The 21,195-nt window shown below is 29.5% G+C and overlaps 1 protein-coding gene across 2 annotated transcripts in view; it reads right to left on the minus strand.

Moving 5' to 3' along the window:
• The window catches only part of LOC100166280 (myosin-VIIa), a 146,262-nt gene extending 130,966 nt beyond the window's left edge, over positions 1-15,296 (minus strand). The window contains exon 1 of one of the 2 annotated variants that reach the window (XM_008183632.3): positions 14,759-15,296. In XM_008183632.3, the coding sequence (XP_008181854.1) occupies positions 14,759-14,831 (73 nt within the window). In that variant the 5' untranslated portion in view covers positions 14,832-15,296. The remainder of the gene's footprint in view (positions 1-14,758) is intronic. The other variant, XM_003240377.4, reaches the window with a different exon arrangement.
• Positions 15,297-21,195: the final 5,899 nt, after the last annotated feature.

Raw genomic sequence — 21,195 nt, forward strand, 5'->3', positions numbered from 1 at the left:
TAGCTACTTAAATCAGTTGAATTGTAAATTTTATTTAATTAAGTAAGTTTATATACGCGTATTATAAATTATGTGTAGCTATATTTATTTACTATATTAAGAAAATTACCACTTAATTGTAAATTAATCAATAGTATTATGGTATTACATAACAGTTAAGTTTCCTTAATGATTTCTTGTGATCACGACATTTCCAAAACAAAAGAATTGAATAAATATATAGGTAACGATAATATGGTATTATATCTAATAGTATTTATTTTACCTCTTAACAAGGAAGAATACACGTGGCCTCGCTAAAAGAACTCGTGTTGGAACTGAAAAATACAATAATTATAATAAATGATAATATACACCATGTGGCGCTATGACTTTTATTTCTGGTTTTTTTTTTTTTTTTTTTTTTAATCGACATTTTCGAAATAAAATTGTATCTCGTGTCAAACATCTATTACAAACGTATATTATTGAATCAATGCCATTGTTAACAAAATTTACACCCAGGGGCGAATTGTATGGGACTGGCCTTTATTACTAGCTCTTGCATTTATAATAAATATAACGAAATGACTATATAATAATACAAATACATATAATTATACATCGTGGTTAAAAACTGAAATATTAATGTTTATAAAATATTATAATACATCTACTACCTACAGAAACATTTTTTTGTTTAAAATCATATTTCCAATATTTTTGTACAACTACAAAACCGCCAGTTGTCGTTTCACATCACTATTGTTAATTTTGACATTTTTCGTAAGACAATAAATGCGCATCGTTTGATCTTCGGGTTATACCTAATTTGTGCATCGGCTGTTTAAAAGGCCGTACATCATTTGCACATCAATATTATTTAACAAGAGAACTGAAAAAAGGTGTATACCAGAATTCCCAAGTGGTTTTCTAGTGGTATCTATCATTTACAACGGGCTCCTGAACGTCATAAACTAGACTCTAAATTAAATACAACTTTTAACTAATAAAAAAAAATTTCGAGATTTTGATAAGTTTTGTCAATATTTGTACTTTAAATGCTTATTTAACAAAAACTTATTGCTATGTATCTTTATTATTATTAAACTTAAAAATCTTATATTATTCATTATCCATATAATATTTATATAATTATGACTACAATTTAATTGAATTCGTGTAATTTATTTTGAATTTTTTGTATCTATTTAAACATATTTTATATGACAATCGTTGCATTTCCAATCAAAAATAATTTTTATACCCATCTATTCAGAATGTTGATGCGCATATTATAATATACGATAATTTGGTGCAAGTAAATAGACAATGCGCAAACGATTATCAGCCACTGATGCGCAAACGATGTACTTACGATATTTTGGCACAGGTAAAAAGACGATGCGCAAATGATATACATAACCTACAAAACACACTTTAAAAGTTTGACACCCGGGATAACTCTGCCCCTGGGCCATGGGGTATGCTATCACAGCCTCACCTCTATAGTTTCACATCAAAACATGGCATTGTCCTTTGAGTTAGGTTTAATAATCATAACTAAGCTCACGATACTCGTATATTATTATCAAATACTGATGCAGTTAATTAAATTATGTTACAATACTAAATAGTATGTTTAGGTTAAAAAAACGAGATACCAGAGAATGTAATAATTAGCATCATTGCTATGGCGTGTACGTGATGAACTCGTATATTTTTTTTTACCAAAGTGTAAATTTGTGACACTATTTTATACAACGGGCTTACTTCAGATGAAAACATCACTCGAAAATCGTATATAGTGTAATAGTGGTATGTATTGGTATAGCGTGTGAAAGGACGCGTAATAATAATAATAACTAGTCAGCAGTTCTGCAGGTGACGTCGTCGAGAGAGGCTGTTTTTGCGAAGGTGACACGCGCGTACTCGTTTTATTAATAATATATATATACGGTTTCTGCATCGAGTGCAGTGACGTATTTGTAAAGAAAGGTGGATAGATAACCTTCCCCTGGGTAGCCGGGCCTTTGTTTTTTTTAATATATTTATTATTATATCTGTAATAATTAAATTGTTAAATAAGCATTAAACAAAAAATTACCATTGAAAATAATCAAGAAGTTGATAAATGTAGGGCGTGGAGGGCATCCTATTCAAGAGTTGTATAAAACAGTTATAATCGCCTCCCTCGAGGCACCTTGGTTGAGCTTCAAATATACAACACGCTGGTCGAGTGACTTAAATAGCCAATAAATATTATGGAAAATGTAACGATGTTGTGAACTATATACTATATAGGTACAATATAATATTTTTATAGTTTACACAGATACGCCATTAGTCGAAATTCGGGTGGGGAATCAATATTTTAAAATAACTAAAAAAATAAAAAAATATATACTATTATCCCAACCTATATAATAGGTACTAAATACACAATATTTGATTAAGAGCCACGCAAACCACAGAGTTAACTTGTGTTGTAAGAAAATCCACAAGACATTATCGAATTAATAATAAATTAATAATGTATAATAGTAAGTTGTTCCCCGGGGAACCATCGAGCAGCACCACCACCAAACAGTAATACACTAGGATGAAGAGTGTTGTGTATATGAAACTTGACGTGGATGAGTAATCATGTTTTTTAGAATTTATATTTAGATACCGGAGAGCAGTTTTTAAAGGCGAAATTCCTGTATTTCATTTCTCTAGTTCGTGAAAAATTAAATTAAATTTACTCAGTGTATGCTATATTTCAAGTTGGCAGCAAATAAACTATCGCAAAAAGAACTAAATAGAAATAAATCACTGAAATCGCTGAAATTTATTGTCGTGGATATTAAATATATTTTACGAAAAAAATTTTGAATAATGCGAGTGACAATACTATAGTACATGTATTGCAATACTTCACATAACTGATAATAGCGATTCAAACAGCAGTTAATTACACTATATATTAAACGTAATGATTTCGCCAATGACTGTTTTTGTTTTGTCCACCTAAATCCTAAAAAGTTATATCAAAAAATATAAATCAAAACATTTTCATGTTTCAATTTTTTGAGAAGAGAACCAAAAGTTTGGGAGAGGCGAACTTAAGTGACTAAATACAGACAGTTTCGAATCTGTATTCAGAATTTCTTATCACTTTGCAAGATTAATTGTTACTTTGGAAATATCAAATATAACGCATTTGAGTTCCAATGATGCATGTGAGTTTGACAAAGACGGAACATCATCAATTCAATCCTTTTATAACCAACTGGAATTATATTGAAAACTAACTTGTTCTCGTTATGTGACCAAAAGTAATGCTAAAAATTTGGCTAAATTCGAAACTGTTAACTCATTCATAGATAAATATCATATACATTCATACTACACAAGTAAAATATGACCGATCTACCTGAACCAGATACATATCCTATAACAGAGATATTGTAATTATACTACATTGGTTATTAAGCTGGTTATACTGATCGTGATTCGTGATGTTATTTAAACACTTTGAAAACCTTTTTAGTGACAAATATTGGTATTACCTACAAAGTTTTATTTTATTACACATAATACCTGTTTATATATCAAGTTAAATATTTATGTATTATATCAAAAATTAAATTTGATATGGCTTTTAAGAAATATATTTATGCTACAAAATGCATGTCAATCATTCTTTTAAGTTTATTAAATCACGCCCATGGACGCTATATATCACATTACCTATAAATCATAATATTAATAAGATAATATTATCCTAGTGTGTCTCTCTCAAATTTCGTGCATAATCACAAATAAGTAATAATATTGATTGATATTAATCAAATAACATTAGGTAGGTAATTATTTGAGTTTATTTTTTATGACGAGTCTAAATAAATTAAAACAAAGGTGTAAATATTTTGAGCCATTATATGATATCGAAAAAATTATCAAAAGAATAATATGATATTTCAAATATTTATTTCAAATTTTAAATAACAATATACGTAGTTGTAATGTTAGTGTGAAGTCTAAATGAGTGAATGTTTATGTGAGTCATATCTACTTATCAAAAATATTTGTATTAATTTTGGAACATGTTTTGTAGTGAAATTAAATTCAAGTTATTGCTATTTATTTCTCTTTTTACATTTTTAATATTATTTATAACATTAGAAATACTATAGTACTTACAGCTTCATAATAGAAAAAAGTTTAATCAATTTGATTTAGATGGATATATTTATTACCGGCATAATATTATAAACATTTGGATAAATAGATTTTTCCAGATTAGTAGCCTTGCTGGTTACAATCAAAATATAAACCAAAAAACTGAAATTTTTTAAGGACATTCATTTAAAAAATGATATTTATACCATTTAGTTATTATGTTTCAAAAATATATATATTTTTTTAAATAAATACATATTTATACTAAAAATGTAACTACAAAAGTTTAGCCTATATATGGTTCAACTATTTAATACTAGGAAGGGTTGTAAATTTTAAATATTTCAAAATTGAAAATTTCACTCTTTTTGAAATATTTCAATGAAATTATGAAAAATATTTTTTTTTCTTTTAAACGTGTTTATAGAAGATTAGAAATAATATATATCATATATCAATCATGCAATTTTTCCCTGCTGACTTCAATATTGTCTTATAGTCGGTTATCTAGTTTTTATATATCTATGTTTGTGTATTATTATGTATGTAGTATGTAACTATGTTACATATTTTTTTTATTTCATACAATAAATCAACTTTTAAAAATGTTCACTTGGAAATAAAAAAAAATATTTTTCATGGAAATGAAATATTTCAAGAAAATAAATTTCATGACATTTTACAATCCTAATACTAGGTAACATAAAAATGGAAAATTTTCAAGAATTTCATATTCAAATGAGAAAATAAATATTAAGGTCATAATATGCAATTAAATAATTTTCTTAATACATAAATCTAAATAATATACGTTAGGATTTCTCAATTTATTCCTTCTTAATAAACATCTGAGGACACCATTCTAAATTATAATTGTTCGTTTACCTTCCAGTTTAACGTAAAACGAGTAACGGACGCTTACGCCAATATCGTAGATACATATATATACTTTTATTCAAATAATATTTTTGTCACGCTTGCACAGAAAATTTAGTTTTCCACTCAGGTTTCGATGATGTTTGAATCGTTGGAAAGCAACTTTTTTCCGTCCAGCGGGCGGTAAAGTGAAATACCCATAGTGCCGGGCGGTAAAATGAAAATCCCCAAATGTGCTCTGCGCGTATATCACGCGTATACCCTGCATAACCAGACACTTAAATCTACACAACGGTCCTTACAAAATATAAACTTTTGATTACATATTATTATCTTATATTCATATTGTTACCTCCATGGATGACACTCATGTATACATGAATATTGTTTTCGTAGAATAATTTAGTAATTGCATAGATACCTACAATACCTTTGCCGTAATCGATGAACGCAGAGGAGTGACAAAAAATAGTGCGTGTGTGGCTCGTGTGGGAAGACAATTTCAGTCTTGGGCGAAATGCGGCCCTCACCTGCGACTCATACCGCACAAGTCACCCGCGACTGAAATAACTCACTTCCCGCTCTTAACACACACTATACTATTGTGACTAATATATGATTATATAATTAAGAGGATGTCAGCACGCCATTGGTAATTTCTCTATCTTATCTACGAGCAACATAGCACATGTATGATTAGCAGAACTAACCCTGTGTTGTTACTTTTAATATGGTCAAAATGAACCACTACGTCGCTGCATGTATTTAGCTAATCTAGCCCTTCCTATTCTCACTAAATAATTTTTAATTTTTCTATATTATATAACCTTTTTATTGTACTAAATTGTATTATTGTAAATTGGGCGAAAGTCCGTGTTGTATTTTAAAATAAAAAATAAAATATTACAGTGAATCCCCTATTATCAAACTTTAAGCTTAAAACATCACCTATGCCTCTACATTGACTATTATATGATATTAAAATTAAATTCTTATTAAATTCTTATAATTTATAAGCATTTTTGAATTAAATAACTTAAAATATTTATTAAAATAGCCAACCTATGGACATATGTAATGTTCTTAACTTAAAGTTTGATATTAGGAGTATTATGAGTTCACTATATTATTAAAAGTACCACATGGGTTGATTTTGATAAACATAAATTTGCAATGTTGCGCGTGGGCCAGACAGAGAAAACAAATGCGCTGATATCTACTTAATAATTTTACTTATACGTGTATATAGATGACAAACACCACCTTTATTCAAATACTCAAACCAATTATTTATACTTGTTCAACGATGAATACAAATTGTGATTTCACAAAAAAAAACAAATATATTAAATTATACAGTGAATTTATTATTTTTTATGCACAAATATACAACATATCGACATAAGTGCGGTAATGAAACTATACATTTATTAAATTGAGTGTACATCAATGGGACAAAAACAATAACGAGTCATTTGTTTAAAATAATCATGACGAGAGAAGGTTTCACGTGTCGGTAAAAGTCAGATAACGATATTAAATTTTAGAGGGATAAAAAAGTAAAAAGCTTCTGGAGAGGGTTACGACTTAAGTTATTACAAAAAAATGGGAGTAGGAACCTATGTATTTAGGATTTTCGAAACCAATATCATAAAATATCAAAACAATAAACATTATAATTTATGAGTTATAACTATTAATCTCTCCTAAAAATACTTACTAATAACAGAACAAATCCTTAGAATATGATCTGATACAAGAAGTATTAAATACACATGCAAAAAGCTATTATATAGGTACAATGATAAAATTAAAAACTAACATTTTCCGAACCAAAATAAAAAATGTTATCTGCATATTAACATGTTCTGTTGACTAATGGCTATTTCTGTAAACAAGCATGACAATATTCATCGAAAACATTTAAAATGTTAAGAAAATTTAATCCAATAGGTATGGATTGTAATGGATTTCAAATTGTAATACCCTACCTAGTGACGCGTTTACACAGAGTCGTGATATGCGTTATAGTGTATACCTTACCCACACAGCATAAAAATATTTTACTAACTATGGTAACAATATTTTCAGGACAATAATATGGTTGTCAAAATATTTTAATAAGTTGCGTAAATAATTAGGAAACATTTTAGTTATATTCTTTGGCCAAAAATTTCACATTTTAATCATGTACCTATTTAAAAAAAAAAAAACATTTTTACGGAAAGTATACAATAATATTAAGTCAACATTTTTATGCAATCATATAGCACAATATTTCGTTAATATGAGAAGAAAATATTTATACGATATCATAATATATTCGATAGTCAGATATTCATTATTCAAGCACTTTAAAATATTCACAAAATATTATCATTTCCCAAATGCTGTTTGGGTAGTGGCTACTATATTGGCTTATACACGATGATGATAATAAATTAGTTTTTCCACACACGCGTCGCCACAATTTAGCGTTCGCGTTCGACAGTAAAATAGGTACGTAGGTATAATCTAGCTACTCGTATAATACTTATTCACGCACAAATGACGTTGTTTGACGCATGTCGGCTACAGCAGATGTCACAGCGTCTTTCGCTGGACCGACCGGTGGATTTTAAAAATAATATTATTATAGTATACGGTTGGTTGGTAATATGTGTTATTATATCTATATATTGTAAAGCGTTTTGCCGTACCCGCACAAGCGCCACTGAGCATATGATAATAATAATGTACGTATAGTCCCCTAACAATATGTGTTATTTGGGCACACTAAAACCTGACGGCACACTGTTGTACCAGTACCTACCTATAATGCAACTCCGGTGTGTACTCACGCGGACCGGGCACGTACAAGACAACCCTGTACCGACGCTTACCACCTGTCCAACGCACGAGCTAACGTTTTTACCCCTCTAAAAACCTGTATTATTTATAATTTTTTTTTTTCATAAATTTAATGGGCTTCTTTTTCCACGCTTAAATATCGCTAGATGTCAAAACACGTATAAAAACGTGATCGGCGATCACGTTATAATAATAACATATAATATAAGCCCGTTACGGGTGAACGAAGCCAATCGCCGATAAAATAACATACGTACATAGAGATTTGAACGATATAGAATACGAATTACGAACTATTAAAAAATGTGATACCCAAATTCTAAAAGTTGGTCATTATGTCAATCCATATAGTTCAACTCTCGTCCAACCGTAAAATAGATGATACGTTTTTATAAAGATGTTTTAAGAGAAACGAATTTGAATACCTACTGCGTAAGGACTGTTATTATTAATACAATAATGCCGCGAACAAACGTCTTTGAAAATGCATTAGTCGAAACTATTAAAAATAAGACAGTATTACGATTTTCTTTTTGATGAATTTAATTAAATGTTACTATAAAGAAAATGTTATGAATATAAGATTACTACAACGAATATAATTCTACAATCAATACGTTTCTATTATAAAAACTCGATCAAATTTTAATCATCATTTCTCAAAACTGTAGTTCAAACAGTAATGTAGGTAGGTACCTACCTAATTAATATGTCACCTAACTTTTAACTCATTAGGTATTCATTAACATAAATACATAATAATGTTGTATTATACATTACTTTCGTTTTTATATAAATATTATATAGGTACTGACTACTGTATTTCTATAATAGCTAATAAATAATAATATTAAATTAAAGAAAATGTGTCATATTTAAATAATTATAATACCTGTACATAGTCACCGAAAAGTCATTTAGGACAAGATACAAAGAAATACATATTACAATTTGGTTTGTTTAAAATAAATTGAATCTAATATATTTCATTCATAGAGCTTATCGGGGGTCATAAAAGATGTTTACATACCTATATTCGATTTTAAGAAAATATATATTATTATGAAAAATAATTCAGCACGTTATTATACAAAAAATATTATATTTTTTTTTACAATGGATATTGTAAAATAATAAAAGCGATATGAGGCTGAAATAAAATATAATTTAAAAGTTATATAAGACTCAGGGACCACAAATAACAATTTATAAGGTACCTACCTATTCAAATTTGTAATCATTAATTTAAATAAAAACTTTTAAGTAAGTATTTTCTTTCAATAAAAATATATATATATATACCTATGTACAGAATACGTGTGATCAAGTTTGTAAGTCGTTGAAGACACTCAATGTTTTGTTAAGTTAATAACAGTACCTACAAGTTACAAATAATTTAACTATTTGTTTAAAAAGAGGGAAAATGGTTAGGTGATTGTTCCTATATAAATTAAATCACATTTTTCTTAAAAAAATATTATTTATACTGTTTTTTAAAACTTAAAAATTTTGTTAGTCCCTAATTACTAATTTTAAAATATATATTGTACTAAATCATACTTATTTTAATGTACGTAATGAAAACTAATATAATATTAAGTGAATCTATATAGAGTGAATCAGTATGATTTACGCTAGACTTTAATCACAATAATCATTACTTTACAGTTTACGATTTAATAAATTTGGATAAATTTAAACTAAAATCAATTAACTTCTTGGAATTACGCTGTCCGTTAATAATAGCAATTAAATACACAATATAATGAGTAATAATTATCAAAAAATAATTTAATCATATGATAAACCACGTGATAAACCTTTTAATTATAATTTGGGACTTTTAATTTGTATAACACAAATATATGATTTTTGTTTTAGTTGATCTCGTTTCAATACAATTTCAATAGGAAGATTAGTCACTTACACTGACCCCTGAATTCAAAACGTTAAACTGCAGAATGATTCATAAGTCATAAGCATAACCATTATTGATTATTATTTATCATAATATTAAACTGTCGAACGTGTTATAACCAATTGTCAACTATCAATATAACGGTTAAAAATAATAATGGTCTATACCTATACCTATATGTTTATGCTAATAATATACATATGTACTCGTTAGTCTTTACACAACAATACTACTCTTAACTACCATATTTGAATTCTGAAATGTTGCTTCCAAGTCCAGAATTTGGCACATTTCGTAATACATAACTCTGCGTTTGTGCGAACAATGCAGGTTGATTGTAGGTACAAAAAGAAAATTGTGATCGGTCGTTACAGTTTAGGAAGACCCAAATAAGTAGGTACCACGTTTTAATTATCCAAAAACAACTGCAACTTGATCCTATAATCCAGAAATGAGCTAAATGTCCCATTTAAAGCCTATCACGTGCCCCTAAGTAAATCAATTATTTAATATCACAGACAACAGATGTTCTTTGCCAATTTCAAAAAAAAAAAAGAAACTATTTCTATTTTTATAAGTAGGTACACCAGTACACGGTGTAGCTTACATATTATATTGCTTTATACTCTGAACGGAAGAGAAATAAATGTATAACTGCAATCAATAATGATTTTTTGTGGGGGGGGGGGGAAGCTATTAAATATTCATATAATTGGGTAACGGGTGTTCGAATATTCAAACGATTGGAAATTGTTTAGGTGCACCTAAATAATTTATTATTCATCGTTAATCATTGGTATATCTACTAAAATCTAAAATAGATGGATATAGGTACAAGACAATAAGATTGGTATATATTAAAATTGAAAAACGTACAACAGTTTGTGAAAAAACTGGTAAAGTGACATTTTTAATAAATTGTTTTAAAATTTATATTTTACCTACTGTCAAACTTTGCTCAGAATCATTTTTCAATCACTATAAACATCACGTTCATATTCATCACGATATATTTATTATAACTATTAAATAAATTATAAATTATCCGGTTGGTCACATCATATTATGGTGACTAACATGAGACAAATAACCAAAATTGAAATCCTTTGAAGGGTAGTTTTTTTACAACCGTTTTCTTTATGAAATATAAATTCTAAATTATTTAAATTTTCTATTTTACACATGATTTTATTGCAAACAACGTTAAAAAAATATACAACACTATTAACACCTATAGTTTATACCAAAACAACATTTTCTAAATTTTAGAATTTAAAAATAATTGAGACAATAAACATATATAATTATAAAATATCCATGCTGAAATAACCATACATCATTATAATATTATATACCTATACAGTACACTGCTACACTACAAGGCGTTTATTCTACAGTATTTAACCATCCAATTTTAAACCATCTAATATTATTCTCTAAAATTGGATATTAAAATTACAAATCGAAAACAAATATAAAATATAGGTTTTCAATTTTAAATCTTATAGATAAACTTAATAATTTCTAATGCAATTTTATTTAATGAACTGTAATTATATATATTTAATGTTCCAATTCAAAAACATCAAAAATTATTTTTAAAAAAAGCTTAATATGCAGGTTATACTGTTTTAATACATTATCAAATTTAATAGCTATTAATTATTAATACTATAAAGTAAATAAATATATATAATAGTACTTGATAAAAGTACTATGAAAATGGCCCAATTATGATAATTAGGTAAATATTATTGATAGTACACCTAACAATAAAACAATTAATATAATATTTTGATCTTCGCCAATTATTTAATCATACATAATTCCAACATAATTATTATTGTTATAAAATAAATTAATAAAATGTTTCAGTAAGTAATTTATTAACATTATTCTAATGTTTTTATATCTCTACTAGAATAGCCTCGGCATTTGAGCAACTGGCTACATATATAACAGGTATGTACCTACCTATATAAAAATCGAAAGTTATTTTATATTATGATTAAGTGTTATAGACGATCATCATCGACGATATCCGGGCTTTATTCGTGTACGTAAAATGTTCATGAAATGTTTCAAAATTCGATACACAGGTGTTTAAGAAATTAAAATTATTGTTTGGGTTCACTCTCCCAGAAACAACCGATTACTGCAATAACATCAACATTCAGCCCTTAACATAGCCGGTGAGACGTTGTAAAATAAAAATCGACAAATACAATTAACTGGAAATCATTGGTGTGCAATGATTTCCGGAATATTCTATGGAAGTTGAGATGGAAGTCATTCAATATATTATATACATTAGGTAGTAGGTAGGTACCTAAATCAAACATGATGCCAAAATCTGAAAATAACTATAGACCAAATAATTGTATATTATAAAGGTACATAGTTCAAATTATTTAAAATTACTAGAATTTCAGATGTCATGTTGTTGTTATACAACATATAATGTAATATTATTGTAGTCATATGTTTTAACTGTCACCTTCCTATTGTCTTACAGATACTACCTCCTGTCTTGGCAAACTCTTATTATTCTTTTCATTTATTTGATGAATTTATATTTTTCAATATTAAATTTCTATATTATAAATTTTCAAAATTGTTGGAATTATTCTAAATACATTTACAAAAACTTATTTAGATACAATATTATTTGTGTTAAATTACAACTATGTTGTATACTATAGTGGTAAATAGGTACGTTAAAAAATTCGGTTGGTACCTACTTTTCTCCATTTTTGTTTCGGTAATTACCTAGCAGGTGCTTATTCAGCATGCCCCCTATACCATCTTAAAAGCGAGTGTATAGTTGACAACTACTGTAGTCTCTACCCCCATACCAAGTAGTCGGTGAGCGAGACGAATTTGTTTATAATTTTCACCCTTCCATTTGTATAAGTATTACCAGTTAGATGTTGTAAAAGAAAAGAGTAACATATTAAATATGATTAATTTTAACAAAAATACACATAGGTACTCTCTATGATATGGGAATAATTAATGAAAAAGTAGTAAGCACCTACCAGTCTATTTTTTTTTTTAAATATTTTAAACTTAACATAAAAAACGTATTAACAGTAAATTTAGGTCTAAGTAATACATAATAATATTAGTTTTAAGTAAATCTGCTTCAATATGCAGATACCAACATCCTAGTATAAGCTGTCCGCGGGGAGGGAAGGAGGTTCGATGTTATGTCCCAAGATCGTGGTAGCCAGTTACTCATTGGCCATTATCCTTTAAATAAATATACTTAAACCTGGCTTAGATGTATGTATTAACGACAAATAGGATACTATTATATTACCTAATGCGTAAAATGTCTACCTAGTACAGCTTTATAGTATAATATTACTTAAAATCTACTTATGATGGCAAAAAAATATATAAAATATGTATAATGTATATTATCTATTATCTATATACCTACCATTGAATATTATTTATTTATTATTCTGTGTGTAGTTATACTTAGTATTATTATTTTACCGAAAAATGTATTTCAGTATGAATATTATTATAAAGTAATGAGAATTTTGTATTTCTATTTATTGTGCTGTTGAATATCGACATGTTGTTATACTATTATATAATTTTAAATGTATGCATATAAGATACAAATAATGTTTGAATAAAATCTTCAATTTCTTTGAAAAATGACAGGAATATCTAAGAAATGTTTCTCGAGTGCAAAATCGATGATATAAAAAAATACATATATTCATAAAATGTGTTTTTCTCAGATCAGTATAAAACAATTTAATTATTCTTGTATATCTGAGCTTAAGTACAATTAGGTAGGTATACGAAATATGGCTTATGAGAAAACTGCAATTCATATTAGAATAATTAATAATTAGTGCATATTATAGTTCTATGCTATATGCTTTATGTTAAAAAATACAATATTTGTCTTATTCTACAGCACTACGATTTTCAAAGTTATCTTTTAAGAGTTCAATGCAAAATAGAACATGTAATTGTTTTTTTAATTAATAACTAATTCCATTTTATTTTCATTTATAACATATAGCTATGATACCTAATAGTTAGTAGGTTGCTCGCAAAGTTATAAAAATTAAAACCTAATAATATATCAATGGATGAAATTATAAAATTCTACTACTTTATAAGCACTGTCAACCAAAACATAAAGTAATTGTATAAATAAACACTATAAAAATATTCACAGTACCTACCTGAGTAGGTACTTTATTAGCGATTAAACGTTAGAAGAAAATTTCAGACCAGACAATACTAAAAAATACAATAAAAATATCTTATTTATGAGACTCTATATAATGTAGCGTACGCTATGGGTGTAAATACCCTGGTAAATACTGAGTGAGAGACAGATAGTAAATCGACAGGTTATAATAATATATAGGTAGGTATTGCAATGACGTTTTATTTCCGTTTTGAGATGACAGCCCGTCGTGCTATCGTTTAATAATATAATAGTTACTCGATTTCAAATAGCTTCTTCGTGTTATTATTATTTCCTTATCGGAGGTGAAAACGAAAATAATGGTTTTCAACACGATGCTTTGACATTGACACAATGAATATATTTCAAAAACGGGGAACTAAGAGTGTCCAGACTGGTGATGGACGGCGAAGAGGACCAAGAAACGGCCGTCGAACGGTCAAAAAAGGCGTTAGCTGTTGGAGTAGAAGGGTGGTGAAGTACCACAGCGCGTGTCGCGGTGGCAGTCGCCGGGAGTCGGGACGCGAACACGCCGGGCCACAGCAATCACGCCCCAATAACGCGCCCTTATATTCCAAACAGCGTCTAAACGTAGACGTACAATAATATTTACTACAACGCGAATCATCTATGTGAGACAATATATTATTATAAAATATAAAATAATATAATGTGTACCTACTAAGCATATGCAATCGTTACGATCACGCAAATAATATACAGTTTTTAAAATAAAAATAACGAACCTGCTTCTTGTCCTCCGCCTGAGCACCTGCTGCCGGCAACGTCCGTCTTGTCTCTTCCGCTGGAGGTCGACATGGTCCCCGAGCTTGTCGTAATAATATTTATGTACGATGCAATTTATATGTGTGCCTAAATATAGGCGATAATATTATAATTTATGGTACTCGTTAGGTCAGGTATCGTGCTCGCATGACTTTCCCGCGGCAAACCCTCGGCGGCGCGCGAAACCGTCGAAAACCGCGAAAACACGTCGCCTCGCACACGATTGACGATTATGACAGCAGAGATAATAATATATTATTGTAAAATTCTAAATATTACCACGAGTATACCGCGGTGGTGGTTAACTGCGACCACGAGGGTGGCAGTATGCGCGTGGCGAGTAACCGCCTTACGACCGGGGGTGTGTGCAATGCGTGAAAATGCGCACACGCGACGACGTTGTCCGTTGCGACTACGCTCGACAACGATCAAGTACCGAGAAACATTCAACCGGCCGTGCGCCGAGCATGTGTGCTACTGCTGAGTGGTGCCGCCGTCCGGCCGGTCGGTGGTGGCTGTGGCGGCGGCGCGGCGGTAACCGTATATACCGCGCGCGGTCCGTGCGCTGCCGCCTTCTCCCCACCCCTCACCATCAACGCTGCCTAACCGGTGATCGCGTCGCGGCGGCGGTCGTCGTCCCGTCGTCACCACGGCAACTGCGTCGTCGTCGCGGACTTTTTTTTTCAGCTCACCGCCGCCGCATTGGTACACTACACAGCAACACGAGATTTTACACTGACGCGGGAGCAGTGCAAAAACCACCCGACGCCGTTGTTTCGGTGCAGTTGTATAAAACGCGTTGCGTGTTTTACCATCACACCATCCGGCAGCCCCCGGCGAGCACAAACCCGGTGTGGTGCAGCCGCGCTTGTATACATATACATAATATACTACAGCCAAGTACCGATGTCCGGTAGAGCGCATATTTTGAAACAACTAAAATTGTTAGGGTGGGGGGTTGGAGCTGGGTGCACAGAAAAAACCGTCGAGTCAATGTAATTCGTTGCAGGTATTTACAATAGGCTGATGAACAAAATATAGACAATCTGGCTTTAATATATTATAATATTAAAACTCTTAAAATCATACATCCACATAGGTATGTTTGCGGAAAGAATTAATTAAATAAAGATAATAATTTAATATTGGTTATCTATTATAATATTATTGCGTATATCGTACCAATGCTTGAATTGGCAAAACAAATGAAGGACCAAGGGGGTTGCAAAAGTGTAAAAAATATGAGCGTTGAATTGGATATAATTAGAAGGGGTACACATAAATATTTTCTAAAAATAAAAGGGACTCCGTGACCCCCGCGACCCCGTAAATTTAAGTACTGCAGCTGTGTATCATATATTTTATATAGAACGTTAGTACCTATATATATATATTATATATTATACTGTATATAGGTATATTGGTAATACAATATAATTATATAAGTGATATTGTTGAAATAGCGCATTTCGGTAGTTTCGAAACAATAATGTAGTATATCTCAATGAATAAGTGAACGACTTTAATGTGATCCACGTGGATCACCTCTCTCCTAAAAAACCACAATATGAACTTTTTGCCTAAAAAATGTTTATATTTTCGTTTCTCCGTGTAAGCAGAAAATTTCAAATTTGTTAGTTACATATTTAATATTTATCACCCAATTTAATAAAATATGAAGTTTTTGCGTTTTTTTTTTTTTGTTTTATGGGTCTGGTACGTAAGCCCGTATATTATATTATTATATAGGATTATTGTATTGTTATACAATAAACTATTATAGCATTATATCACATAGGAATATGTGTATTTTAATAAAAAACCAAAAAAAGTCAACACATGAGCGATATGTTATAATTTATATAAGTGAATAATAATTAACAACTAGTATATTAAAATCCTACAGTGGCGCTGAACTAAATTTTACTAGGAGAGGCAATGGATTATTCCAAAAAGTACCTATACTCACACAAACAATTAAAACAGAGCAGCGGGGGCCCCCCCATAAATACACCCCCTCTAAAGTATATAAAAAAAACTTTATTATAAATAATTAAAATCAGGGAGTCCCTCTGCTGCATAGCAAGGTTTTAAGTATATTAAAGTTTAAGTCTCTATAACACTGCTCAAACGAAACATCGTGATTTTATGGATTCAGTTACATTTAGATACTTAGTGCAAGCCCGGATTAAGGGGGGGCAAGGGGGAGCATGGCCCCCGGCCTTGAAAGCTAGAATTTATTTAGGGGCCTCTAATTTGTCCATTACTTTTTTCGTTATAGGCTATGTAACACTAAATAAATCACCTAAAAAAAATCGATGATTATTTAGCAAGAAAAAAAGCTTGTAAATTATAATTTATAATTAATAAAGTGATACCTAATATGTTTTAAATGAGGCCCTTGTACGAAAAAAAAAATATTAAATAATGTACTATGTGTTTCAGGGTGAAGTGACCGGCCAGCGTCATATGAAAGTATACCAAAAATGATGAAGAAATACCCTTTAATACTCTAACTTTTTATTTTTTTAGTTATAAGCAATTAACTTATTTTTATCAAAACCATGCGTATCATGCATTTGTTTATGTATCTTCAAAACTTTTCAACATTTTGACGTAATTTTATTTTTATTTTAAAGCTATTTAATTGTCCTATCAACTGACATGCACGATTAAACCAGAAATGTACTAATTATTTTTATTAAATTTAAAAAAAGAGAAAAAAGTTGGAAAAAATTAGTACTTTTAATAGGAAATTGTACATTATTCCAAATAATTTATTATTAACTATGAGTTTTTGTTTTTTGTATTATAACAACTAAAATTTACCGAATAGTATAAAATTAAACAAATGACGACCAATTAACGGACTCAATCCTAGGAAAACTAAGATCGTGACGATTAACAGGAATATATTATGAAAACCAAACTTTCAAGGTATTCTAGGTATATTAATGTGTTATTCAGTATAATTTAGCAAAATAATACAAAAAAAAACCCATACCATGTAATCAATTATTTGGAATAATACACGATTTCCTTTAAAAAAATGCTAATTTTTGCCTACTTTTTTCTACTTTTTTAATTTAATAAAAATAATTAGTGAATTTCTAGTTCAATTGCGTATTTTTGAGTGTTGATAGAACAATTAAGTAGCTTTAAAATAAAAAAAAAATACATAAAAATGTTAAAAACTTTTGAAAGTACATAAACAAATGCGTGATATGTATGATTAAATGATTTTGATAAAAAAAGTTTGCCCATAACTTAAAAAATAAAAAAGTTAGACCCAATCTTTAAAAGCTATTTTTTTTATCATTTTTGGTATACTTTTATAATATGACGTCGGCTGGTCACTTCACCCCGGAACACATTATAATATAGGTACATTAATATTTTTTTTTTTCGTACAAGGGCCTCATTTAAAACTTTGGCTCTTGGGCCTCAAAATGTCTTAATCCGGGCTTGACTTAGTGTCTTAGTTATTTATTATTTATAAGACCAAAATATTTCAATATCTAAATTTTGATAAAATAAAAATTGTTCCTATTGGAGATTTAAGTGATAGTACATTGATTTATTATTTAATCGTAATTCTTAATGGAAACAACTCATATAGACTAAAGCTGTAAAATGAATCCTCGTAGTAACGCATATAAAGTCTATAAAATATTGTGGACTTTTTTAATACACTGATTGCATACGAAAAACGATTCTGAGCAAAGATATTATTGCTATTAAATAATTTATTCTACTATTAGTAATTCAGTATAGGTTAAATTAATTTTTGCATTTGAAAATTTCATTGGGTGTTTAAAATATAATAGTAGTCAATGCTCAAGCAAAATACAAAATTTAAATTTTCACATATCCACATTTGTTTTTCCCCTTTTACCTACTTAAGGTGGTTTTGCATAGCAAGTCGAAGAATATTTTCGATTTGCGGAGCGGAGTGATGGTGTCGAGAATCGTAGCGACGAATGCCCAAACACGCGTAGTCACTGCCCCTGTCGATTTTTCACCGATAACTTCTAAACGAAATTTGCCCGACCTTTTTTTTACATTCCTACATAACATCATGCAAAACACACATTTTTAAAAAAAATCCCAAAAAAATCGATAGGTTGCCAAACTGGAAAAGTTCCTTCTTGTGTATAGAAAATAATAAATATGCATGAAAATTAAAAGGATGGTTTATTAAAGGAAAAAACAGTTCTAAGAAAAATGGTATAGGTCAGGGATGGCAAACCTTTTGAACACTGCGTGCCCAAAATTACTTTTTTTTTTTTAGAGCATGCCATGAAAAAAATTATATTTTGTTATATTATTATAATTCGATTGTATAATTTATGTATAAAAAGGTTAGTTTAGGACCTAAATAATTATCTACAGATAAAATTGAATAATCGTTAATGACCGATAAAAGCTGTATGCTCAAAATATTTTTACCTATATTCTATAATCTATAATATATAAAGTAAAAATTTTCGCGTGCTCACAAAATCCTTTCGCGTGCCATCTCGGCACGCGTGCCATGGATTTGCCATCCCCTGGTATAGGTTTAACGTTTCTTCTCAGTTCTCACATTATTCAAAGAGTTATGAGGAATTGAATAAAGACGCGTGACGTCATTGAACTCAGCTCATCGTAATTGCCTACTTTATATACGTGTTCATTGTACAAGTTGTTCACTTATTAATTTACTTACCTACGTTAAAAGTATATTTTTGAATTTTTGTTATACGTATGTGATGTGATTTTATGCAATTAAGACGTTACTAGGACCAGAATTTGTTTTAAATTATAGTTTTTTTTTAAATATTTAATATCATGTAAATCTATAAAGGTAATTTTCGTTACGTATATATCTACCCCTCTGTAACCGCAGGATCTAGATAAAAAGCCACGGAAAAAATGTGAACTCATTTATTTATAAAAATTGAATAGTTTTTAAGAGTTATTATAAAATTATATTTCCTTTTATTCATTTTTAACACAATTTAATAAAAAAAAAATAAGAGAAGGGAGTATAATTATATTATGCTCATACAAATGTAAACAAATTTCATAAATTAAATATTTGCAAAAAAAAAATATGAAACTCCTATGTAGCTAGGTGTCAGTAGGTGAAGTACGTAGGTACAATTAAAACATAACTTATGCAATGATAATAACCGGTACAGGAATCAATAGGTGGTGATAGTTATTTGGTTTTAGAGCGGTTCTTAATCTAAATTGTGTCTATATAGTATGTAAGCTTTGTGTCGATGCGAATATAAATCACTACGGTGTGTCGGTTTCGAATTTCGTTCGCGATGAACTTTCATTAGCACCTACAGTGTTAATGTTACTAGTACCTATCTATAGACGTACATTATTAATTATTATACCTATCGTAAATTGTCCACGTCTAACTTCCTCAAACAGTCAAACGAAATAAATAGATTATAATAATGGCGTCCTCACGTGTGGTGATCCGAAATTGTTACAAGTTATTAAACGCACTGCACAAACAACATTGAATAATAAAGTATAACAGCGGTGTGTGTACCTGTTTTTACAGCTATACGATCAGTCAGTATCGGTTTAAATGGACCACCACTCCAGCGTGACAGCATTATAATTTATATAATATATTATTTTGAAAATTCATAATCATACTATAATTAATAAATCGTTTTTAAATGGCATTTGGAAGCGCCGTGATCAGTTTAACCCACATGACTATAGTCCATAGTCTAAAATATTATTATAGAAAAGAAAATTGTTTTTATACTGATACGTTGTTGATTTACTTGGTACCTATACTGACATGTGATGGATCTAGAATTGTTTTATAGTGGGTGCGATTTTGATAGTAAAAAATAATTGCTTTAGGTAGGTACCTACTTAGTATAATATTATGAATTTATGAACAACGTCGGGGTAAAAACAAATAAGGATAACCTACTTTTTTGCAGTATAGTATATTACCTACAGTTAAAACGTTAAGTTATAGGTATGTGAAAAACTGATATCTAAGTTATTTATAATAAGATAAAAGGTTCAATGTGTGGAATAGCGGGTGCTTCAGCTCCAAAACCCCTCCACCAAAAAAAAATCCGCCACAAAATATGATATCCAATACCACTTTGTAAGGGACAGTTATCTTAGAGGCAAATTTGATTATAACTAACAAGCCAAAAACGTTAAAATCTCAAATATGTCGCTGCAGCAGTGATAAACTGGAATTAATCATATTTTGATCCGTTTGCAATCGCTTCGACTCCCCACTTAAGTCGCATTTCCAGTTTACCACAATACCATTGTTGGTATATAGCTATGTATTCAACTGCACTGAATTAATTTTTATATTTTAAAAATAATTCTTTATCAAGTTATATACAAAATACATTAT

This window comes from Acyrthosiphon pisum, chromosome X (assembly GCF_005508785.2).
Source record: "Acyrthosiphon pisum isolate AL4f chromosome X, pea_aphid_22Mar2018_4r6ur, whole genome shotgun sequence".
NCBI classification, from domain to species: domain Eukaryota; kingdom Metazoa; phylum Arthropoda; class Insecta; order Hemiptera; family Aphididae; genus Acyrthosiphon; species Acyrthosiphon pisum.